The sequence below is a fragment of the Pieris rapae genome, chromosome 5 (assembly GCF_905147795.1).
Source record: "Pieris rapae chromosome 5, ilPieRapa1.1, whole genome shotgun sequence".
Classification (NCBI taxonomy): Eukaryota; Metazoa; Arthropoda; class Insecta; order Lepidoptera; family Pieridae; genus Pieris; species Pieris rapae.
This window is the reverse complement of record NC_059513.1, coordinates 5,006,055-5,033,790: the sequence shown is the minus strand read 5'-3', so window position 1 is coordinate 5,033,790 and position 27,736 is coordinate 5,006,055. Positions and strand designations below refer to the sequence as shown.

At 32.8% G+C, this 27,736-nt stretch overlaps 1 protein-coding gene across 2 annotated transcripts in view; it reads right to left on the bottom strand.

Moving 5' to 3' along the window:
- Window positions 1–27,736, bottom strand: part of LOC111003213 (nuclear receptor subfamily 2 group F member 1-B) — a 59,261-nt gene that overhangs the window by 8,401 nt on the left and 23,124 nt on the right. For both annotated transcript variants that reach the window (XM_022273610.2, XM_022273611.2), the window contains one exon: window positions 24,339–24,881. In XM_022273610.2, the coding sequence (XP_022129302.1) occupies window positions 24,339–24,881 (543 nt within the window). The remainder of the gene's footprint in view (window positions 1–24,338; window positions 24,882–27,736) is intronic.

The following is a 27,736-nucleotide window of genomic DNA, read 5'->3' as shown; positions in this document are numbered from 1 at the left end:
ATAAACAACGCGGCGGGTGGCGATACTGTCTGGTTTACGACATCACCTGTGGCTACCGACTTTACATCTTAATCCTAAATCCACAAATTCGCAATACCGTACAACATATTTATTCATAGAATAATTTGAACTTCACATAATTTAAGCCAAAGAGATTTAAATGGGCTGAACGGGCGCAAGCTATTATACTATTTTTCAGCTTCTTAACGCAGCTCCGTCTGGATGAATATTATTGTAGCCTCTTCAACAAACATCGTTATGTTACAGTCAATTCATATTCTCTGGAATCTCTAGTCGTACATGAATACGAGCAGTATTTTTTGAGTCCCGATTATACAGTAGCTTTAATATTAGAGAAATCGTATCATTATCAGAATCTTGATAACCACAAAACATTTACAAAACTTTATACAAACTGATCCTGTTTCTACATATTCAAATATCGCAATCAAACCACATTCATAATACCATAACGGATTATCAAATACAAGTTAGATATAGGTCACACTGTCCCCGATGTCAGCGTAGTGTCAACGATGTCGACCGGTGTCAGCCAGTGTCATAGATAGTGTTCAAAGTTCAGTTACGACGGCTTCTGTTGTGTATTGTAAGAGTATTGTACGAGGACTATTTCAAAAGCTATTTCGATAAAGTTAAATTTAGTTTATAAAACTCCAAAGCGTTCGTACATCGCGTATCGTCCCATAATCATAATGAATAAGAACAAAATAATCTAGTACATAAACAAGCACTTAGCACTTAGACGCGTCTAATCTCACACCAAGTGCTATCAGACACTAAGTAAAACTTAATCGAAGTGTTAGCGTTCAGAAACCTTATAAAGCTGCCTACATGATTGTTTGTAGAGATTATGAAGAGGGAATTAAATCGTTCTTAAATTCTATGTTTTATGATTGACTGTGGTGTGACACCAAAGTTTTATAATATCAATGATTTGTAGTTTACAGTGGCTACTATATATATTTTGGCTACGACTACGATAAATAATGGTCATCATAAAATCCTGCGTATGAAAAATTCAATTCATTATGAACAATCAAGTCTATGGTCTTGATATAATAATACAAATTTGTCTGAGTAATTTAAAAATCGAATAGGAAAATGAAGTATGTGTACAGCTTTAGAAATAACAATCTCATAAACAAAAAGCGTTTTAACGCGAGTCGATATCATTTATATCTTAAAGGAAAGAAGAAATTAAGTAAAAATAGATCTTGTTTCTATAATGTAAAGTTCAAAATCGATTGTGTAATATTAGCACACCGGTGTTATAAATCTAACATTTATTTACGAACGGAAAACACGTAATTACTTTATATATATATACATAATGGGACAACGAACGTTGAATGAATGAACTAAGTATGTTCCAAATTCGAATCTGCCATATTTCCGCAAGCAGTCATTTGTTTCAGACTTTACATACGTTACGTCAAAGAGTATAAAAGAAAACATGAAACAATACAAGATTTTAGTTTTAATTTCACGACAAACGCCTTCAGCAAGTTTTTGATGAATGAACATATCCCCGCAAAGAGCATTGAGCGATGACAGACTGCGCTCCGAGCACTTTGGCATTTAAAGCTCAGGGGTCGATTACTGTACAGGTGATAAAATCATTGCTGGCGTTAGAGCTGATTATTAAAAATAAATAAGAAATAAAATCTCAGATTGATTTTAAATTTTTCGGCTTACTGGGTAGCCCTAAAAATCCAACCTTCAAGTAAACAGCAAGGTAAAACTAGAAAAAAACATTAAAATATTTTTTTTTGTTTACGACACTAGATTTTGATTGAAGAGTGGTGTAAAATAAAAATAAAAATGAAATACGTAGATATCTTCATTGTTCCTTAGCAATTAATTAAAACGCAAGCCTTTTACAGAAAAATTTAATAAGGTTACTATAAAAAAAAACGTTACTTAAGCTCTTAAAGGCCCTTAGAATATGGAGCACAAGACAATAGACACTTTGCACTTTGACATGACAGGCTAATCGCGTCATAAAGCCGTGGCGTCAGGCCAGATCACTGCCAACTTGACACCGATGACACTTGACAATGTATTGTCTTGATCTGCTGATGGCAAGGTTTTAAAGATCTGATCGGTCAAGTATATTTGCACAATGTGAGGTTACGATTTAAAATCCGAATTTGATGAATATGTGAGAAGTACTTTTATAATATCATTTGGGTTTTGGCATTTTTAAGTAACTTAAGACTTTTATTTAACTTTGTTTAAGTGCAAATTTTGTAGTGTTTTTATTGTATAATGTAACAGGGTCGAAAATTCAGGATGCTCATGTAATGTTAAGTGACACTGCCGTCCATGGACTCCTGATATATGAGCGGTCGCGAGTGCATTGCCGTCCTTTTAAGAATTGGTACTTTTCTTAAAGTACCGTCGTAACTAAATAACTAAAGTTGTATTGGTGTGGTTTAAGTTATGTTTATGCTTATTGTATCGAATTATATTTGCGAAGATAAGGATTATGTTTTTTTAACCCTTCAGTCCAGGAAGAACAAAAATCAACGTCCATCAACCCTAAAACGTTGTCGGGGTAAAATAATGGCCAGTGCGGGCGAATGGAGTGAAAATTTCTAGATCAAAAGCCATGGATCGTGGGTACGTCCTTTCATTGTTGTGTACTTACAGATTTGAAAGGGTTTTTGTTCTTTTTGTTTTAAACATGACTCCTATTCGGGGTTTAATATATGGTAGAGTTTATATACTAAATAGGACTTGTACAGCCAAGGCACTAAGTGGTCATTTACAATTAAAAGATAGTCTATTAGGTTACTTAAGCTTCATGAAAGTTTTAGGAATTCAATAGGGAGTTTATAGTCATTTTTTTACATAAATATTAAAATATAAATTGATATCAAAGACTCTACGCGACATAGTGTTACCTAAATGAATAAATGATTTTTGAATTTCGAATTATACTCGTCGGCAAAGATGATAACGATGTCAAGACATAACTGCAAAAAGGTCGTATAAGCTGTGGTCTTTAACTATGACATTTTTAAACTTATGTTAACAGTCTACTATTTTTTAATAATCTGTTAAGCTGATAATCCAGTGTAAATCGATAATGATCAATAATTGTGAGGGACACAAAAGTCCCTTTATGTGACGCGTGTCGTAATCTGACACTCATGTAATTATCTAACCCCTATTGTTATTGTTGAAAGTTTTTTTATAAATTTATTAAATCAATGTGGTCTGTGATTGGTCCTTTATTTATGTAGCTCAATCCGTGACTTTATTTTATCCGATACAAATTTAATGTTACAATTATTTTACATAAGAAATATTTAGTAAGTTTAGGAGCAGATTCGTCTTTAAAAACAGCTGTTGGAGAAAAATATTCTCTTATGAATTTAGGATGTCTTGGGTTTTAAATTCGACATTAATTGTATTAATATAAATTTAATTTTACTGTTATTTTTTCACTGATTTGCGATAAACGAATTTGAATTCCAAAATGCTAATAGAAATACATTAATCGAGAATAGAAATCGCAGAGCGTGAAAAAAATGTAAAAAAACGTAAATGGCGTTACACCCTCGGTGTGGGCGCCGGCTCAGCAGTTTTGAGACTCGATGTAAACCTAATTTGACGGACCGATTAACACGCTAGCTTGACGGTGATTGATTTTATAAATGGCAACACCTACTAGAGAAATAAAAAAAGAAATTATTATTAGGAAAAAAATGGAAAAATATCATTTATTTACTAAATGGGTCAGGTCAATCAGGTTTTTATTCTCAAAAGCGAACAGTATATTGAGTAGCATAGCAAAATGTTTCATAATTTGGTATGTAGCTACTAAAAAGGTTGTCTAAGTAAAAAAAACATAATAAGAGAAAACAAATGCTAGTGTTTAATAATAATCGGAAATGAGTAAAGTATAAGAAAGTAAGCGATCAAAATATATTGTGACGTTACTTGTTTAATGAATATTACCTAAGTCAAAACTGCTCTGTGGCATGAGAAGAACAAATAGCTAGGTTTAGATTACGTTGTATTATACTACAAACTAGACAGGATAAATAGATATAACAAATTGGAATGTCTATGATTTATGTAATATATAGTTCGTTCTTGACTTAGTAGTAAAGGCACCCATGACCCAGTGGGTTTTGCGTTCATTTCCCGGCGAATAAATAATTGTTTCTGAATCGAAGGCTTCTGTAATGTAATAAACGCAGAAATGTGTGTATTCTTCGCGCCTTCGACTTTTTTGTTGACAGGAAAAACAAATGAACACGAAACATCTGAAAGGCTAATACCACTGGAAATGTAATGCTATTTATTTGTTTAGTAATCTTATGGCAAAACGTTTGCCGGGTCAGCTAGTTTCAATATAATAAACTTAGACTAACAACATCAGTGGCATGTCTGCGCAAATCGTGAGCCCGCGTCCATTGTGCTCATTTCGGCCGGTTAATTGTTTTTAATTCAGCAAGAGTGTACTGTAGCTCTTTAATTACGCCCACGTCCCACTAATGGCGTCGTGCGTTCCCGGATTGTTCTTCGTACACTTATTAGGTAAACCTATTTAACCGTATTTTGCAATTACGCTTGATAACTGAGAGACGTTCGGAGTTGACTGTTAATCATAATTAGATCTAAGATTGTTAACCATGAAGAAGTGACTAAATCAATTTTTTTATTTTTTTGCAATCGCATGACTTCGCAATAAAAAATTTTTTGGCAAGAATTATTTCGAGATTTTGTATTTTTTTATCCTTTCAAGATAAAATTTCTAACTTACTATTAATTTGTATAGAATACTATAGTAAGTGTTGAAAATAAAATATTTGGATATTATTGTCGTAAAAAATTAAAACTTGCTATTTTCTATAAAATATTAAAGTTAATTTGCATGTGAGTGTACTAAGGTATAGGGAGACAAGGTGTGTCGCCCTCATTTGGTTAATTCAGCCTCTGTACCACAGAGATCCTCAATTAAACAAGCACAAAAGAAAAACTTTGTTCCCGAGCAAACGGGAAATCACGACTCGTTGAAATTAACGATTCCAACAAGTTTTTAATGAGCTTTAAAACACAACTGTCCTTTTATATGGGCAATTTTAATTTTACTACCAGTTCTAATTCGTTTACTTACAAAAATTGATTGCGCGGGAATTAAAATATAGCTTATCGTTGACAGCATTTTTTTTTGAAATTGGAATGTTTTTGAATAAGAATTTAGAAATGTGGTAGTCGGGTGAATTTAAATATGACTATAGAGAAATCACGATAGGAACGCCCACATTTAAAATAAGATTTTTTTTAAATATTAGACTACAATAAAAAATATCAATAATTTTTGGTTGAGAACGTTTACAGATCACCAGATCACAGTAAACCACAGCAAAGCAACCCCTAACTAGCGGTTTGTGTTAACCCTCAAATTCGGGGTTCGACCCCCGCGGCCTACACCCGGTCTTTTAGGCCGCAATCTCTTATAGCGTCAACCTCGATAAAGCCCTCCGACGCTTTTTATTAATTGATTGTTCACTCAAAGATATGTCAAAAGAGATCGTTTATTATCACAAGTCTATTTATCTATTAATTTAAGTGAAGTTCTTCGGTTTTGTTATTTTACTTTTTCTTCAGGTTTAAAAAATATATACAGGATCGTAAAAAGGCCTAAGTTGCGTAAATATTAAAATATTAAAATTATATTTTTTTCTATCTACTTATAAAATATAAATACTCTTTTATTAATTGAAGAATATATTTATGCAGTTCGTTCTTACGAATCCATACTTGTCAAGACCCGGGTGCGTAAATAATCATATCATACGTCACTCGCGTACACCCCTGACCACAAAGTAATTATACCTTCCCAATATAGTATTAAAAAAGAAATTGCAACAATGAAATATATAGCCATAACAAAAAGTATTCAACGGTAATCCTACACGCCACGCGCCATCAAAATTATAACTATTTCCCAATAATTATATTAAACGCACAAAGAGGCTGACATAGAATTTATGATTGGTCCGGACACATCTGGTATTAACCGAATAATGGTTTAAAATGTACTTAGAGAATTAATGTTTGTACTTTGCTGTTATATTAAACAATTAGCGGCTTACAACTTTCGGTCTTGCCTCAGATTTCAGTATTCTTTGAGAATATGTATAGAGTTATTTTGGGATTGATTTTTAAATCTGTATAAAGTTATTGTATTCACCTAATACTTTTGATCTAAATGTAACAGTAGCAGTGTCAGATATTAATTAATTCCTTGTATCACAGTGCAGGGGACACGTGAATATTCATGTGGTCACAGCTCGTTAGGTCGTCGGCGGTCAGTATTAACAATCTGTCGGTGAAGGGTTGAAATCAGAGACCGCTGCTCATCAATAGCTGATGCTATATTGAAGTTATGGAGTAAAATGACATGACAGTTATTTTGTTGAATTTGAATAGACCTTTTTACCATAGCGGACAATAAAATATTTTGGTATATGTAATTAATATTTGCGAGCGCCTCAACGATTGCGCCTTCGAATCACGGCAATGCAGTTGTAGTTCGAACGGTAAAGTAAAATATAGTAAAGCATGCTTTAGACGTAGAAATAGACAATCTATGAACAGAAAGGATTACCTGCTGGCCTATTTCAAAAAAAGAACACGAAATATATTAATTTATCAAAAGGCGCCACCTTTTCATTAAAATATGTACTAATGATAAAACAAATGATATACAAAGTCTATAGACTTATAATGTAATGAAATAATAAAATCAAAGCTAAAGCTCCCTCCACAAGTAAATAATGAGCAAACAATTTAAACACACACGGCCGTGTTCACGCTCTGCTTGTTCGTCACTTTGATATAACGAGACTTTATGATGATATTAAGATGCTTGTCAAATACCTTCTCTATTTACTATAATTAAATATAATTCCTTTTTCAAAAACCAATTTCTTAATATAATTGATGTAAATGTTATATTCCAACATACTGTCACCTCCCCTGCACCGGTGCGAATAATTAGCGAATCCCTTATAAATCCGGCGAAAGCGTAAAACGAGATAACTGAATCTGTTTAACAAGTTTTACGAATTAAAACATAGCCCTCGCCATAAAGGATAGATAAAACGTGTAGTAATTTCAATATTTTACCCGTCTTTGTTTTGTTTGTTATTTGACAAGACAATTTCAAATTATTAATTCTGGCTTTGAAAATGAATATTCTTATAAACCGCCAAGACGCTATAAGCAAAATGGCGTCGCACTATGCCGTACACACGTCAAGTTTTTATTGCGTTAATTGTCATTGAGACATTATTTACGTTGTCTTCTATTCGACTAATCTTAGACTATTTAGCAACACGTGATTGACGTAAAATGTAATATTTTAAATTATGACTTAATAAATTGATGATTTTTCAGAAGTTTTACTCGTAGAGTAACTCGATGACATTTTATTTTTAATATCGTCGAACAGTTTATTAACCAAATAGTCGATTGATATATTTACACCTAAATCAACCAGTTGCTGGACATCGAATATCAAACTATTTCCTATATAACGGTCTTATGTACAAAATAATTATAAGCCGTGATCCCTCGACAGTTGGACAAACACAGGCCCGCGGGGACCGACGTCTTTTTATCGGCGAGGGACCGCAAATTTCTATTTGCATATCTGTGCACTCATAAATCTCTGTTTCACTTATTAGCCGCTTTTCCCCTGCCCGGGTCGCCCCGTACGTCATGACAGGGTTACAATTTGATGCTTGTAAAATTATCAAAAAATTGATGCCACTAAAGAAATAGTGTAATGAATTTAATATCGTAAATATAACACTATGTATGTGTGCTTTGCTACCAAATTAAATGGTTCGTTATAATTGTTGATATCATGAATATTTTTTGAATAACAGAACTGTATTGGGTAATTTTAAATGCCGACTATGATGTTAGTATTTATTAAAAAAGTCTTACCTCCATTTTGCTCTACATTGATAGAAATAAAAATAGGCATTTAAAACTACTCAAGCCATAAGCTAATAAAATGTGTTCTAGTGACATACTTACATGGTTACTTGTTAGTGAGTTGAAGGACAGTCCACCGGAGTTAGTTGTTAAGTGACCTGACTATGTGCTTAAAGAAAATGTGGTTAGTGCTATGTTACCACCACCGAAATTCCCATACCACCAAAAGCGTTGCCCAGTAAAGCAAAATACAATAAAATATTTATATAATAAATTATACTTATTCTAACTATTTAAAAATTGTCATTCATATACCATCACCAAATTCAAAACACTTACCAAGAGTAAAACAAAACTAATTATTAGTTAACAAAAACTTTGTAGAGTACATGCAAATAGTACAAGGCTTAAGTTAACGAGTGTAAGGGCCAATGGGATACTTAACTCTATGTATTTATACTCTATATTTTATATATAAAAAGTTTTATATCCATCCTATTTATTTTTGCCAAGGCTTAAAATCGCTGTAAACATAAAACCTTCTCCCCGCCCATATCACACTCAATATTTCAAGCAATTGGTACCAGGACATCAGAAACCTTCAGAAGCTCAATGGTCAAGAAGCAAAAAGCTTTTAAATTACCACTCTATCAAGACCTCCTCACCCCTCAAAGTTACGCTGATCTTACACTAGAGTGTATTCTTTATTTGCTAAAGTAGGGTTCATTTTACACTGGTCGTCCGGTACCTACAGAATTTTCTGAATTTGGTTACGTAACGGGATTTTAAACCTTAAAACATTGCAATAAAGGTTACTCAGGGTGTATGTGGGTGATTGTAAATATGTAATGCGTATCAATTTCAGAATGGCCGCGGCGACATCGTGGCGTACGTGTTGTGAATGTATTGGTCTTTTTTATTATTATTGAGTGGCTATCGACTGCATTACTTTAAACCCTACTACTTACTACATTTAAAGATAGTTAAATAAATTACTTTCTAGATTTTATTTTTATACGAAGATTATTAGGCATTTAGTCTCATTCATATGCTATTTTTAAACTAATACAATTTTAAAATTACTGTAAAAGAAAGGCATTAAAGCCTCCTGCCCGTTTGCCCCTGTTCTATATAAAAAAAAAAAAATTACTTTATCCACAAATTTTCCAGCCTCGTATGACAGCTAAGTTTGTGATTATACTTTTGCTATTCTTTGGCGAATTTGCAGGTGGCAACCACAAATTCGTCACAATTCATTGGCCTAATTGAGCAATAAAAAATCAGAGCATTATAAAGAAAAGGGAGGATGGCAACACCTCATTTCACGCATTTTATTCGAAGGGCCCTGAGAGGCACTCAATAAATCTTGTGGCGGAAACGTTTTTTTGTAAGACGGAAATAGTTTCCTCGCAGGATATATCGGTATGTAAGGGATATTTATGTTTTAATGGTGCATTGTATAATGGATTTTACTTTGGAAGGGAATTAAAAATATTATCCCTTTGTATTTATAATCTATAAATACAAAGGGATAATATTTTGGAATCCTGGATGGATGATCCATGGATGTCCTACTCTCTGGTATCAGAGTTATCAGTTTCTTTAATATTAATTTAATAAGCTGATAAGCCTTCTTTGTTCATCGTAATTTTTTGGGTCTAAAGGTAAGATTCACAATCGAGACTTAGCGCAAACTATGATCGTATACCGTATGAGACTTCGCTATTACTGCTTCCCGCCTGGGGCTATTGTTGATGGCCTCTTGAGGTTTTAGTGGGTTTGCACAATTGCAAGTCTGACTAAACTCTCCTTCACTAGCAGTTAAGCTGCACCGCACAGGCAAGTGTCATTTGCGCGAATAACAAGACAAATCCATTCTTTGGAATTATTATTAATTGAAATGTTAAAATTGTACCTTACTCAAAACAGATAAAGAACAAAGCATCAGCAATATAAAAAAGTTTTTATGCATTTAACAGAATAGATGTCACAACTAAATTTAATACCCAAAGTAGTCTTTTGGAGGTTAAATTTCGAACAAAGTCAACTCGAAAAATATTAAAGTTGTCTTGCAGTTGTTTTTAAATTTAATAAATAAAAAAGGACCTAAGTAATTATGTTAGAACCTAGTTACAATAATCAACTGTTTTACGAATAATCTCTCGTAAAAAAAAATCCGTTTACGACCATCTGAGGAATACATTATTAAGTAGATTAATTGCGTATAATTACATCTCACAAACTAAACATTCGAATTAATGGGATAATTAATCAGTACATTTAAATGAAATTCGATTCCGAGGTGTTAAAACTATCATTCAACACCTTTCTTTTACATAAATTAATAAAAACTTGATATTAATCATAACGGTAATTGACGGATGATTAAACATGATTAATTTAAATTAATTCATATTTGTTTATTTTAATATTCAGATTGAATTGATTAAATTAAATTAAACTATTTATTAAATGTTAAAATATAATATATGCAGTCTTAGTATTTTACATTTGAGACATTTTGATATGTCACAAAAGTCATACTTATCAGAAAGTGATATTCAGAAACGTTTTCGCTTTGTCGTTTCTCGGTCGCACGCGCAAGGAATGGAACTACTGTTTTTCCAGAATGGCATATTATCGCGCTGATCAAAAATAGCAAATGGTCAATTTTAGGCAGGCATACCATCCATTAACGAGACGTGTAAAAAGTGATCAAAACTAATAGCTTTTTGATATACAAGAGTCCATAGTTTCAGCTAAGTCGCGTTTCTGAATCTCTCCCTGAATCTTACCCTAAGTAATACAAGACGAAATATACTTTTATAAATTGTTCAGGAAATATTGGCTGCACTTCGAATAAGTAAAACGTGTCTTGATTTTATGTGAGTGACGCAGGTCATAAGCAGTAGCGTTTTACAAGAGATTTGTTATTTTTTCAAGAATAATTAGTATACATTAGTTTAAAATCATTTCAACTTTGAGACGAAGTTTGATGCTCTATAAAAAATTACGCGTAGTTGTTTAATTAAGTGGATTCTAAAAGGTGGGTATTTAATATAAATATGTATATTATAATCTCACTTGAACTACTTAAATGCTTCTTATGAAAATGTTATATACGTATCGTACGTATCTTATTGGTAAAGGTAAATAGGTAAAGGTGACATACCTTTATATTTTTTTATATTTTATTTGGGACACGACAAGCCCGTTCGCGTATATTAGCAATACCACACTTCACGTGTCTGAGGGTGCATAAAAAATAAGCTCTTAGAGAAGTGCGTTTTCACACTTCGTACATAAAAAATACAAACATAAATCACTATTTGCCATGGACATTGATTCCGAGTAACATTTTATTAGCAGTTTCACGAGTGATTCTAATAGTTGAGATAGGGAAGGTTTTTACTGTTTAATGTTTAAAATATTTGTATCCAATGACCTCAGTTGTAAACATAAAGCTATTAGCATAGTAGGATATATTATGGCATCGCAATGGTATTTGCGTTGCCGCTTCTAGACAGCACGCTTGCCGACACAAATTTATAGGTAAAAGTTCGCCTAACCGGTTATCACGAACTGCCCACTACAAAAACGTCTCTAATCCTTTCTATTATGGTCCTTATTCAAAAACTATACGCTAAGCATTATCGGATACTTTCTTAATTGTATAACTACTCGTAGTTCCGATTATACGCCTTATGCGGTTCACAATAAATATCATTTTGGTACAAAAGACATTTTCGGCCTTGCCGCCGGTGGATCGCTCTCACCTTAGTTCACGTGTGAACTTAGATTAACCTGCTATATAGAAATGTCGCGTCAGGTGTATTTAAAGAGTTCAATCGATGGCTTTTTTAATTGGTTGGTTGGTTTAAGTTGTGGGGCGTGCGGTATCTAATACTTTTATGTGAATTTATGGCATCGGGTCACGCCTTTTGTTCTAAGTCTTGGCTATTATTAGTGCGCTAATCAAATAAAATAAAAAGTTTTATTGCCGCATTTATAGCTTATTGTTTTAGTTAGGATTTTGTAATAATCATGGTTGATAAACGTGATTGAACATTGACGTTCTTCATTATGATTCTTTAGCTATTAATTAAGCGTAGATATTGCAAATATCGCAATCAAAAAGTACTTTAATCATGAAGAGTACTTCATTTAAATAAGCTAGTCGTTTGTCAGCTGTATCAATTATAGTCAATTCTTGATCTTAACATAATATTTGTTTCAGTATTAAAAAACTCCTAGAATTCAGCTCTTTTTAACAAAATTGGTGGTGACTAAATTATTTGTTATAATATTGTATTTATGTTATTTACTTAATTAATATTGGTGACAATTGGTACCGAAAGGTACAGGACTGTCACTGCTAACCACTTATGGTAGACAGTGATTTACGGGAATCACTGTGAATGGATGCGCCATGTAAAGATACTTTGAACCGTTAGTGAAAGGGTTGGGCTATTGGCAATAGAACCTTCCATAAATTTAATTGATTAGAAGTAATATCTGATTTCACACGCACATCAACTTATTCTTTATTAAGGTACCATAGATTACAGTAAAAGATTTTAATTGCAAGTAATATTCTATTAGCTTACAGATTATACAAATAATAGAACACTTAGGGCCTGTTTCACAATGTCCGGATAAGTTCCAACTAAGCTATTTATTACTTATTGGTAGGATAAACAGTATTTTTGCGTTTCACGACTGTCAGATAGCGCTATACGTCATGAAATGCGAAGTATCTTATTCGGAACTTTTACATATCTTTCGAATAATTTATGTGTTGCATAGCTATTTGGCCCTTTATCCATACATATTGAAACAGGCCCTAAGATTAATAAATTGTGGGCAGCATATTACTGCTACCTAAGCAAAATTACTCACAAAATTTTCCCATTGCATTAACACATCTCACTCTCATTTTTTCCGTTCTTTCTTTTTACTATACTGCGCACAGTTTACTTCTAGATCCTATAGGTGCTATGGTACCTATTGCTTCGAAAACAATAATTACCTAAGTGATGGGAATAGTGATGACAATTCACAATCGTGTTTCATATCTTATCTGATCAAACATAAGAAACGGTCAGTTTGGACATTACTTAATAGGCATGACTCAACTAATTGCGTTGCGCCTGCGCTCATTTCTCCTTCGATTTAACACCTGTCAACATCGCACTGACAGCGCATGCCATATAGCTGTATTTTAATATCAAAAATCTATTATGTACGATGTCATCGCTGGTTTTTCAATGTTAATTTGTTATAGGCATGCTCAATAAGTTTTTAAATATTGGTACACGGATTATTAGAGATAAACGAACATTTTTTTACGCTCAACGAGTACGAATCAAAGTGCGGAAATTCTCGACTAACTATACCATCGTCGATTTGTAGGCGTGAGCGTCTTTTTATACTTTTGTTTTTGTTAATTAAAAAGAATAAAAACCTATCGTGTGTCAGAAGTAGGTATATTATTTTAATAATAATATTTTTAATATTATTTAGATCAATTTTTTAGGTTACTTTTAAAATACTACATAAACTAATGAGTTTGTTAGGTTTTGTTCATTTTAAATATACTTTATTTAGATAAGCGGGTCGAAGTCTAACTTCTAGAAGGTCCAAACTTTATAACAATTTCAGAAGTTTAGAAATCCGATACATTATATTGTATAGATATCCTCACGCGTTATTAATCTAAGATCTAGCCGTATAAATCGATTGTATGGAACAATAGAAATCGATTTCATATCTCGATACACGAGTTGGAATCGTTTGTTTGTCTTTATGCGAACGGTGAAATGTGAGGTAACTTTATCGTATTTTCCATGTGAACTATTTTTAAGTTCCTAAAGGTTTGGTCACTATAAATCAGATTGATTCACATTGTAGTCATTACATTATATTGTTTGGCAAATTGCTGCAAGCAAATATTGCTCGGATTGATTCTATTCTATTGGTTGGTTGACACCTGGAGAGAGAACTCTGCATAATGATTATTATTGAAATTTATAGTCAAAATTATAGCCATAAACAATTGAAACAAATGCATGTTTTTCTTTAATTATGTTTTGTTTTTCTGCGGAGAGAGACATTCATCTTACCACGTCTTACTCTGCAGTAATTATTCAAATTACTTTCTTATCACAGCGAAGCAGTTTCTTACGACCCCTCCTTTTAACTAATTTATACGTTGTTTATATCATATTGAATTTAAATATATTTAAATTAAGAAAAAAAGTTGATTAAAGAATTTCATCAATAATTTGTACATAAAAAACATAATCTAAGTGAACCGGCGTGACCAATTTGATTAAATTTATTACACGTTTATCATACACGAATTTCTTTTTATTCCAATTAAAATCTATTCTTTAAAACACAATAACTGTTAATTATAGATAGAAACATAAATAAGCATTCTAAGTGTCGTGAAATAATTCTTTATTACGATATCTCATTAAAAAATAAAATTATCATGTTTGTAGCAACTTTAAATGTTAATTCAATGATAATGAACTGTAAACAGACGTATTTCTCGAAACTTACGAGCAATTTTAATGTAATACTTAAGATATTTTAGTTATTAACATTTTTATTTTTCAAAGCTTTATATAATAATGATCGGTATTTCTAGGCCATTTATTAACATACAATTAACTTGTTGGAACGACGAAAATCTGCGATAATCAAAGAGGAGCTTATAAATAAAAGTTATTAAGGCAACAGAGTTCTGAGGCTAATACTAATGAGCTATAATAATGAGCATTTTAATTGCAATTCATAATCGTTTGTGTGTTTAAAATTATTGTGGACGCGAAAGATATTGTTTAGACCAAATTTTTTTTTGATCAATAAAATCGGACAGCCCGTTTTGTATTCGTGACAAATGGAATTTAGATAAGCTAATACAGATACACGAATCGATAAACATGGATCGATGGATTAGATCGATATCTCGGCTTCTGAATGTGACTTATAACTATAGGGTCAGAGGCTGTAATTTGTTAGTACTGCCTAGTTGATAGCATATTGATGAGGCAGAGAAGCTCTAGACGACCACGAGAAAGGTTGATTTCTCTAAAATTAAAACTTAGTAAATCAATAATTTATTTATTTGATAAAATAATATCAATTATAAATAGATTTCCATGAAAATTGAATTAAAACTGCTAACAAAATTATCTAATAAAGAATATTTAGAACTGACTAATTATGGATATAGGTATCTCCTGGCAAAAAATGCAATATTGATATAAAACTCTGAAAAAACATGACGTATATAACTCCCTTTAAATTAAAAAGAAAATAGCTTTAGTTATATGTAGCCTGACCAGACTGTCTGCAAAAAATACCGAGCAAAGCAAATAAGTGTATTTCTTTCATTGACTACATATTATTTGACCTAAATTAATACAATGGCCCGTTTTCAAAGAATAAATGGTCACTTTATATGTTACCAGTCTTGCACTCACGTATTCCCAATCGTTTCTCTAAGTACACATTAAAATTCATCCGTCGCAGGGTTAACATCGTCCAACGATAACCATTAGTCCCTTAATTTGCGAGGAACCCTTCACCTATCCCTTCCGTATCGCTTACCAGATAAGATGCTACCCGTGTTTAGTTTTCACAACTAACATGGTAAATAATGCAAATGTTTCAACCGATCTACAACAATACAGGCTTTCATCTAGCTAACGACGAATGTTTTGCGAAGTCTTTAATTTTAGGGCCTGTTTCACAATGTATGGATAAAGTACCAAATAGCTATGCAACACATTAATTATTCGGAAGATAAAAGTTTCGAAGAAATTTCGCGCGAAAAGTCGTGAAACGCAACAATAGTGTTTATCCTACCAATAAGTAATAAATAGCTTATTTGGAACGTATTAAAGTAACGTTAACATAACGTATTTAAGTTTTGGTACTGTAAGTTCTAGTAGCTTCGATCTAATAAACGAATGATCAATTTTGGTGATGGAAATAATGAAATTGGTAAATTTCAAATTAATTAAAAGCTGATAATATTTTTTTTCATTCATTTAAGTAATTCATTCGTTTTACTTATCTGCAGCTAAATGACAATTGGCTATTGACAGTTGACTACAAGAGCGATAATCTTGCCTAATATAGAAACAAGTTGGTAGAGTAACATAGATTAAAAATATTTACGCATGTGAATTTTTAAACTTCCCTTTGCCCATTCAGACGGGTTTTTGCCGTTGCCATAGTAACCACGAATCAAAGAATTTGACATTTTGCACAAAACTGCTTGCTATGTGTTACAATACTTACAAGATACAAGCGTTTTCACCTGATTTGGCATTATTTCATTATCATAATAGTTTTAAGGCAAAGGGTCAGCACTACCGACCTCCGTAAACAATAAACAATTGTGCTTACGTGTACAATAATTAACCGGCACAGTTTGAACCCTGAACCCTTAAGTGAGCGTTATATTTGAAGGATATTATAATCGGAGTGTAGGTCACAATAAATTGGTCGTTTTGTCTAATGTACTCGGGTTTGTTTAATGTCTATGTAAACACATGGAGGTTTATTTTGCACATCGATTTGTAAGTATTAAATTCATAAACTTATGTAAAGACTAAAAACCTGACAACGAAAGCAGACATAGAGAAAACTTTTTTTTATAGAACAGGGGGCAAAGGGAGACTCATCTGATGTTAAGTCTCTCTCAATGCCAGAGGGCAAGCGAGTGCGTTGCCGGCCGTTTAAGAAATCTAAAGAAGGCTCCATTTGTTTTTGTTAATTTGTCAAGAAACCATTATTTTAATAACTAAGAGTAATGAATTCTTCTTTTTTCTAATTGTAAATAATCTTATCTGATAATTACAGTAAGGGTCTGTTTCATAATGTCCGGATAAGTTCTAAATAAGGTATTTAGTACTTATTGGTAGGCTAAACACGATTGTTGCGTTTCACAACTGTCAGATAGCGCTATTCGTCATGAAAAGTGAAGTTTCTTATTCGCAACTTTTATCTTCTGAATAATTTATGTGTTGCATAGCTATTTGGTACTTCATCCATAAATTTTAAAACAGACCCTTAGAATAGTTTAATATTTTGGTCCGAAAATTGTACTGTATAATTCACAGTGTACCAATAATACTTTACGAGATAACACGAGCCCCCTATAGCGTTGTCATCATACTTGTTACGCATTTAATATGTCACCTTTAAGGCTGATGAGGTGTTGATAATCAAAATGACAACTATAAAAAGGTAAATGAATTAATAAGAGACGTGTTAACATTTTACACAGTTCTAACAACTTTTTAATAATTATAGCTCTATTATTTTAAACCCCTTTAATTTGAGGCGAGCATTCTAAAAAGATTATGTATCGACATAATCAATGGAAATAGTACCACAGATAACGAGATATTTGTACCCAGATGCATAGTCTTAGTTCCGCCCTGCCGCCTTTCAGATGACACAAACTTCTGGCCATTGTGCCTTATCGCGAACTTTGAAGAATAGCCATTCTCAATCCAACTGACAGGCTGTTTTGAATTCGAACGAAATATGACATGTGCTTAATCGAGAGTCTGGGCATAGATTTCATGATGGTCCACAGATAATAGAGGTTTAATCTTGCAGAAGTCTGTGCTAAAAATCATATTTTAAAATTCGAATTTAAAGAAATCAAAATCAAACAAATACATTACAAGACTATATTTTGAACTTAAATATAAATGACCATACAATTACAAATTCATTAACCGGACAGTGCCTCTCAACAAGATTAAGATCAACAAGCCAAACAGCAAACTTGCCAAGAAAACACACAAATCAAGAAGATATTTAATCTGTGACAATAACGTTGGAATATTGTGAAAGGGATTATCCCGAAGGTTGTGTTCACACTGTCTTACGAGATCATTTAGGAACTATGTATTATCATTTAAAAAAATAAAGAGAGAATTCGTGTCTCTTTTAAATTTAATTACAAATTTGACAGGTACTACAAAAGCGTATAGCCATAAAATATAGACGTTAAAAGCAAAGTAATTGACGTTTAAGCAAATATGACATAACATTTTATGATAGAACGTAATTTAGCCGCCTTTGACCCGCATTGTTTTAACTCAATAAATGTCTAGTATAATATAAATGAGCTTAAGAACTATACTTTGTCTTCAAACTTTTTTTTTAGCCTGACAGGTGAAGTCCATTACGTTCGTCATGATTATATTATTACAGTGACTTTTAGTATAGACACATTGTGGGCGCAATATAGATTTCAAGTTATCAAATGTTAATACAATTTTCAAAATTAGAACTCGGTCCACCCACAGACTAACAAACTGCATTAAAAACAATTATTTTTGATTCTGTATATCTATTTTCGGTATTAGTTACCACATTAATTAACGTCACTCTGTCTACGTATAAGAAAATCTAATAATTATTGTAATTAAAGTCATGGATATTTAGGCCCTCGATAAACGGTATCGCGGTAAAATAGGGTGAGGAGGGTTAAAGATTAGGAAGCGACTAACAACATCTGTGGCCACAGCCCAGACCTCAACCTCAACCCTCCATTGTTCGGTCTATCCGACCCGAGTACACCCTTCCTTTTTTATTTCACTCCTCGGAACAAGGGATGGAGTACTGATAGCACTTCAATGGTTTTCCTTGGCAGTTAATTTAGGAAATGTTTTCGATGAATGTGTAAGTGTAATGTTTAAGTAAAAACGTAATAAAAATATATTTTACTATTATTAAAAAGAGTGGCGAAGAGTTTATTGCCAGGTCTTCTCTTCCGTTCTACGCCCTTGATTTGAGAACTGGCAGTAATTGTAAAATTAGAAGCATTTAATTTACATTTCTTTTTTTTGACGTTCATAAATGTACATTATGTGCCTTGAATTTGAATATTGATTTTTTGAACTATAAAGTTTAATTGCCATAGGAGTTTAATATTTTAGAATTGCGATATGAAGGGCAATAGACCTCGAGGCCGATTTCGTATTCTTTATACTAAACGAAAACTGTAACCTGCAAATCCCACAAGTCAGTAAAACAATGCCCAATAATACGTGAATTATATTTAAACGCTTGCTTGCTGTATCGAATCGAATTCGACATTATGTATAATAACGAGTAAACTTATTAAGAGCTTATATGGGTCAATATAAATTCCAAGTCTACGTATTTTTTTTTATCTTTGAATTTACATTAATCGTCTTTTCTTATTTAAATACGTTTTAATACGTTAATAACATTAGTATGTGAAAATTTTCACGCCTTGTGGTCGGAGATTCGACCACAGTCTCTTTTGTTAAAATATAATCACGCTATATATGAATTGTGAGTGTTGAGAAGAAGTTGTCTGTAATGTTTATTTCAATAAATGTAAGCTTAAAGCTTTTTTATAAAATGCTTTATGTACTTTCCAAACGATCTTTACTCCTTACATGTTTGTATAAATCATTTAAAAATGTATCATATTTTGTCGCCCTGTATTAATATATAAATACCCAATTCCATGACGTTCTCTAAAACAGACTCATACTGAAAGTTAACACTAATCTGCTTATTTTAAATCAACCGTGTTATCATGAGTACCATTCTTTAACCCTTCATTGATGGTTAGATAAGGAATGCAAATAAACCCTCAAACAATAACATTTCAACACAAAATAAACTTTAATACTTAAAGACTAAGGATTAATATTCTTAATTAATAATATAAAGGTCTATATACTTTTAGTAGGGAATTTAAGTTTTAGGTCAATTGTTATAGAGTAGAGATTTGTTTATTGTCCTTGTAGTAGGCGAGGGTGGTATCAATTTTCGCCACATTTGTTTTTTTATTAATATTATGTCAAAATGTGACCTCAAAGGGGATTTGTTACGCATCTGTGTTGTTTATTGCAATTTTTGGGGCACTTTTTGCGTTATTTTGGTTTCTACGACGTTATGGGATATTTACATTTCTGTTATTAGTTCGAATACCATTTTAAGTTATGATATTATGAGCAGAGACTATTAAGGTATTACACTTCGTATTTGAAATATATTTTGCAATGTGCGCCTTAATTTTCTGTTATCTTAAGAGGCTAAAAGGGCCTCAATCGGAATCAGTTAAGAAACATTGAAAATCATTCGTATCGTTTATCATAAAGATTGTAAAGTCATTATTCGATTTGGCGGGTAGGCGTAAAATTAAAAATAATCGAATTTACAAAAGGTATGAGAAAAACTATTTGTAAATCATAAAGGCAGTGTAACGGACATTTCAATCAGTTTGAAACTTACATAGTCATCGCCGAACTTGGCCACAAAACTCAACTATTGCCAAATATTTCTTGCTTTATATTTTTCTAGTAATTGATATAATAAAATGTGAATAAAAATTTTCTGTACAAAAATTTTATCTTTCCAAGCTCTGCAGGTTTAATGATATTGTTTTGTATTGAGTAGCGCATCGATGAGTAAAATCACTTTAACGTCGGTACTTAAAATACGGTATCTGTAGCAATTGCTAGTAAATACTTCTAATTGTTTCCTATACATCATATTCGACAGCTGTTCTTTTTCAAAGGAAAATAAAAGACGATTTCGATTTGCGTTTTGGATTTAAACCTCGAGCAGACTTACAAATAGATGTCTTGTGTGTCTTCTATTAAATTTGCAAGTAACGTAAGCACAATGGCCTCATGATTGTGGTTGGAGGCGGGTGTTGATTTACAATAATGCGAATTAAGATAGTTTGTAATATTTAAGTTGCAAATACTAAATGTATTGTAGAACTTACAAACCAATAAAAAATTATAACTACATATTTTAAAACTGCATTGTTTACTGGGCCTTTGTAAGAAATCATCAAACACGATACAAATTCTTCGTATGTTTCATATATTAATTTTATAATCGTAGCCTTCTGTATTCAGATTTAGAATGATAATCTATTTAATTTTATTATTTTGTCCTATATATCTATAAACATTTTTGGTTTAAAAAAAGGCGTTTTGTTCGATTAACGAGCTAAGTCCGAAAATCGGTATTCCTTTTTTTTTAATTTATTAATTGTTTTTTCTCTTGGCATTTGTTACGTTTGCCTATAAGAGTTTGTCACATAACATCTTGTATTTTTTCCTAATGTGCCGAGCGTTAGACAGCTTTTATAAAAGAATGTGTATACATCACAGTGAGCTTACATTATTATTTTTTTATTTGATATACATTATTTTACAAAATAATATAATATATCACATTAGAAAACCGCTGTGGTTTATATTATAGTTATTTTTTATTATTCAAGATATATTTTAAATAAACACAAGTATACTGGAATTGATTTTGTAACTGATTTATATTAGTTTTACAGGTTTATGCAAAGATGAGAACAATGCACTTCCTTTGAAATAAAGTTTCGTTACATGAACAACATAGCGAGTTATTTTGTGTCGGTGTAAGTTATAAGCAATTGCAATATCGACAGCAATTGTCTTAGCATGAAATTTATCTCTTTGTCAAGTACCTACTAAATGTCATTATAAGATAATCAAATTAATAAGCCTTTGACAGTAATAATAATGTATACTGGATAACCACTATAAACTTGTATAACGAAATAAAACAAAATTGAAATTGAATTGTTTTTTTTTTCAATTTATCCCCAATGGGAAAGGCAAAGGACTAGTCCATACAGCCAAGTCTTATTTTTGGTAATAATTTGAAATTGAATTGAACCTGGTGTTTTGCACAGAGCGTTGCTCAGTGTTTTAATACAAAAAGGTACTATGCCTCAACTACTTGACTTTACTAAAAAATCTTATTAATTAAAAAATACTCTACGAATTCGTTTTAATACAACTCGTACGTCATGTTGCTATTTTGATTGCTATCAATATTTTTTCTAATCTGTGCTTGTCATTGGTCCTGTCGTAAATGTAGAATGGTCACATTTTAAATATGGAATTCAGATTATATTTTTAAAACAAAATTTTATAATTGGTTTTCGATCTTATATGATACTTGAAACTGGCATAAAGTTAAAACTATTACCACGAAAAAAAATATGACAGCAGTATTTTTATGTTTGAACGTGAAACCGTGTTCGGCGATAAAATACCAAACAAATTCCCAAGCAAGAATTTTGTCCCAAACACCAGGCGTCCAGAATGCAAGGGAAGGTTCAACCCAACACTTTTTCAAAATCGTGACCACAGAGTCACGAAGCGGTTCCGTTATGAACATATGTGCATCCCGCTCGCTCTACTTGCTTAGCGGTTTGTATGGAAAGAGATACGTTATTCGTGCTTTAATTTCTATTACCTATTAGAATTACATGCTGAAAATTAACAATTGAGATAAATGCCACTAACGGAATTCTATTGTTTATTGCTTTTGCTATTAATTTCGAATATGTATAACGTAGATAATAGATATTACAAAATTAAATTGGACATACATTTTCCTAATTAAATATTCTAATAATTTATGCCGCTTTCGTGTAGCAACAATACATGTACAAATTAAATTAATATAAAAAGTAAAAAAAAAAACGGTCATGATGACGTATCGAAATATTAGTTTGAAAACTGACATCTCCAAGACGCTCTGTTGCGTATGATTTGGCACGTGCTTAATATCTATGGGTGCCGAGTACGTACGCCATAGATACAATATAAGACGTACATACTGTATAATATTTTAATATAAAATTGTGTAATTTAAATTTAATTTGTATAATAACGCATTAACAAAAGTATTTTACAAACATTAAAAATTACTATAATATGTCCAGCCATGGGGGCATGGATCAGAATATCTGCGTCTGTTTTGACTACTTAGTACAAATATAGACCTATACCTACGCAAAACCGATATTGTTTACCGGATATATATCCAGTATAATATGCATTTGTGTATAAGACTTAATCACAGGGTCTATAAAGATGAGACTAAGTAGACGCATAAACCATGTGCATTATTAAGATAGATGTAGATTGTATTGAACCAAGCCTGTGATTTAAGGAGGTAGGCTGTGCCACATACACTCAACACTTCCCGTTAAATGCCTAACACATAGCAATCGATCCATGTAGTCGCAGTTAGAGAAAGTTAGCCGACGGATAAAACATTTATTACTATTGCATATTCATAGTCCCCTAAGGCACTAGCGACTAGTTTAAAATGAACCCCGCCTAACATTCACATGGTTGCACATTGTGCTAAGCATGTAAGCGATGAAAGCTCTTTATAAAGTAGTTGACTACTCCTTTGGCGATGCAATGGTGAGTTTATTTTTGCTAATATATGCCGTTTCTAACTTACTGTGTAGTTGTGTACGATTTTGTTTAGATATCAATCTTTTTTATTATATTAAATAGGAAAGTGATGAAACTAAAATAGCGATTCGCTTTATGTAAAGGTACGGTAATTCTTATGTAAAGTTTAAACCAGTATATAATAAAACCGAGTCAATATTACAGTCTTAATATTATACCGTGAGAGCGAAATCCAGTTTCTATTAAATCTAATCAAAGTGAAGGTAACTTTACTATAGAGTATAGGGCACACCCGTTCTAGATGCTATATCTTTGGAATTTTGAAAGAATAACATAAACTTAATTGTTTAAATGAAATAAAAATGAAACAAAATATAATTTTTAAGAACATCGCGCGTGTATTCATAATAAATTAACTATTTACACGAAATAAATAACTTAACTAGAAACGGTTTAACGACCGCCTAACAATCTTAATTTGGTAATACTTTGGAATTCAATATACATATCACATCGTATCGGACATCGAGAACAATAAGTCGCCGTCTCCCCATGCAATCGGGTCCGAAGAGCGTGAGTTATTATCCTCATAATACAATAAACATAATATACGCATCGCCGCAATTTAACGCTGTAACCATCCCAATGCCAAGTGACAAAGACACCCGACACCTCAATATGCGTCCCAAAAACACTCGCCCGTCAATCGGCGTCAACTCCCTTCATTTTTATAGTTCTTTCCATCCCATACTTTAAATGAAGTGCTCTGCTCGGCAGCGCGAGGACTACTTGTGTAATTCGGCTGTAACCTTGATGGTGACAAGAAACTGCCGTAAGATAACGAAGAGTTGACGCCAAGCGACGTATCGAGCGTGGAATAGTACCCAGAGGAAGATGCTGACGGTGGCGGAACTGGCTGTTGAACTCTACTCGCTTCAGCGTACGCGTCAAAATGTGTTCTTACTAGAGTAACGAGCTCTCCATAATTCGTTACAGCTGTTCCAGCCCCCGCCACTCTGTACAGCAACAACCTCGCTTCTCCAAATAAACTGTCCAAAATTTTACCTGTCGTGAAGAGGACGATGGCCTTCAGACAGGAGTACTCCGCTGAGTCAACGTGGAGCGCTTTCAGCTTCTCCACTTGCTCTTGGAAGATTCGGATGTGGTCCATAAACGCCACCACTCGGTCAGCTGCCATTGGTGACGCGTGAAGACCGGCAGCGGCGAGTAAGGGAGCTACAGTGAGGGGCATTGAACACTGTGATGCATTTAGGACGAATAACTCCGACCAGACAAGCCTCAATAACGCCACTTGATCTGTCACTTGGAGTTCAGGGAAGAAGGGGATATTTCTCGCCCACTCAACGGCTGAGAAGAGTAACCTTGCTGCTAATTCGCAGATGTTATCTATTCCCATGACGGTGGATGTTTGAACGCATTGTCCATATCTTGAGGTCGGATAGGGTTCTGCTCTGAGGAGTAAAGATATGTATGAGGAGAGGTAGGGATGGTTGAGCCCAGCTCCTGGGTCGCCATTCGTTAAAGCGAATTGACCAGGTAATGATAAGCCCGCTGGCTGCGTCGGTGGCACTCTCCCTCTTTGGACAGCTGCAACAAAAGAAATAAGCCCATTAAAATTACGAAATATAACAAACGATTTATGGATTACATAAAGCGCGTGTAAATGCAAAAACATTAATAAAGCAATAGAATTATGAAATAAAACAGATATAAAGACAGCTATTTAACAGTAGATGGCAATTAGCATGTTACCACAAGATGTGGCCGTAATAGCTTAGTTTATGGCTTCACTAACAACTATCTGAGTTTGGCGCATAAATTTATATTTCTTCCTATTAATACATCACTCAGAATAACAACTTACGTACTCGTAGAAGACGTATATATAATTTGCGATACGATATTTTACAGAATTTAGGGTTTTAAAGAGTGTCAAATATCAAGTTCCTGGGAACATTTAAACCAAATTTGGTAAAATAGATCTTGCGTCAAAATGTCGTGATGATACTTGTTACGGGTTATATATAACCGAGTAATGCGTTTTAAATTGTCGTGAAGCAATATCCGACCCTCTGACCTCGCAACAGGTTGTATTACTTTCTGTTTTAAATGCAATTTTATGAGCTCAATATTACATCTCAATTTAACCTTAGATAATCAATTACATTGCAATTGGTACAAATATTTATTTTTATTATAATAAAACCTATGGTAGATTATTTAAACCCGCAGCGTTGACAAAATATACAAGATTATTCAAATAAGCTCTAAGTTTTAGTAGTAATGCCAAGTTAGGGAATCCTAGATGAAATCTATAATGCTCTAATGACCATAACACCCTGTTATGGTATAATGAAGTAGTATTGTCAATTTCTTCCTCATAGCCATGTAAATAAATTCATTAGTCTACACTACAAATATGCGAGGAACTCCTCAGCGTAGATGTTTTGGGGCCAACTTTTCCAACTTAAAATTTTTCGTAGAATTAGATCGTAAAAAAGGTAATCGTGATATATAATCGTGATTGCGACTATTCTGACGATTAGTCGTGGAAACCGTCGCTCGATTGAGCATTAGTTCCGAAATACGGCGTTAAAATGTCAAGTGCGCTTGGAATGCGGTGCGCGCGTTTTTTTGAATATCGAATAATGGTAACTCGCGCGTGCTGACTTTTTTATGTTTGAAATCGGATTTATGGCTTTTGTCTATAATATTATTAAGTACTATTACATTTATAGTAAATTTATTTTACAAAATAAATTTACACACATTATATCTTAATTCTTGACGTTATACCACATATTAACTGAAACCACCAAAACATATACATAAAATAGGAAGAGAAAAATATCAATTTTAATTTGTTCACACGATTCATAACTCACAATCGAATACAATTTGAAGTGTTACATAAACAATTCAATTAAAGAGTGGATGTAATTCCGCTGAATTAGAGTAATTGGTGGTGCGATTATCCGGTTTCGAATGTAGGCTGAGTATAATCTATGGTCGATTCTCCCACGCTGCGTCGACACCTAGTCTAATAGCACGTCATTATTATCTGTCGATACATCGGAACATCACTATCTAATCGATGGATTGCTTAGCAAGCTTGACTAATTATACTTTTAGTTTTGTGATAGCGGAGATTCAAAAGATATTACGATGGTATCTTACAAATGTTGTGTACAGTTTGTATTGAGGATATTTTTTTGTTCTTTTTTTGAACAATATTAGGAATTATACAGTAGAAATACAAAAGCTATTTAGGTATTACTACTTAATAGGGAACGTAATGACAAGGAAATGACAGCAGCCGTGGATGAGAAGCGACCAATTAAAAGTATCAATAACATAACGAGTACACATGTCATAAATTTGAATAAACCTAGGTATGTAAGGACTGTAACAAGAAATTCATGGCCTCTGCCTATCCGTGTAAAGGGGTTTTGAATTATAGTGCATAAAATTGTATCAAAATGTCGTATTTAAGAAGCTTAAATAAAAATATACATAATCTTTAAATATCCATTTCTATGTTTACCGTTGGTTTTATAGTGGCCGAATCAATTTTGTATTGTGATAAAATATGAATGATTTATTGTAAATCATGGAAATCGATGCTTCGGTATGCTTAAAAGATTATATAAGGGTAATAACACACTTATAGTACCGCGATATTTTAGAGCTTTCATGCTAAAGCTGTATTATATCTATGAAAACTTTTAAATGCAGATGTTTGCGTGTTATATTAACTGAGTGCTATTTCCGATTATACGAATTATAAATATTTTTTGTATACAAATTGAATTTCAAATATGACGATTCAAAAAGTGAAATTGGTTTGGAAATTCTCCAGTGGGCAGCTTAATATACATACCTAGTGGTGGTGTGCGGCCAATATTGTACAACTATCCTATATAATTTGCATATGTCAAATATAAAATTTCTCTAAACTTGAAGCGCATTCTTTTACGGATTAAGTGAAAATTAACTCTTTATTATAATTGTGTTGGTATTTTTGTTGATTGGACGTATTTGTTGATTTTATGATTGGATACGGTATTCGTCGTTAAATATTGATTATATTAATAGAAATTTAAATATACATTTTAAACCAATAAAATTTCGACTATCAATTAATGAAAGTATATTGGAATGGGTCTAACTGATTCGAGTGTTGGCTTGAGTGTGTGATCCTCTGAGATCTTGCGTTGCCAACTATTGGCTTTTCTTAATACATGAATAATTAACACGCCCTTGAATATAGATATTGTTATGGAACAGGCAACGAGCAGAACAGCAAACGAGCAAGCCGCTCACCTGATTTTAAGTGATTCTACAGAGCATCGTAAATGCGTTGCCGGCCTTAATAAATAATAGTTCTTGCTTTAAGAATCTCAGACGGAGGTGGGCAATTAAACGGTGATAAGCAATTTGTT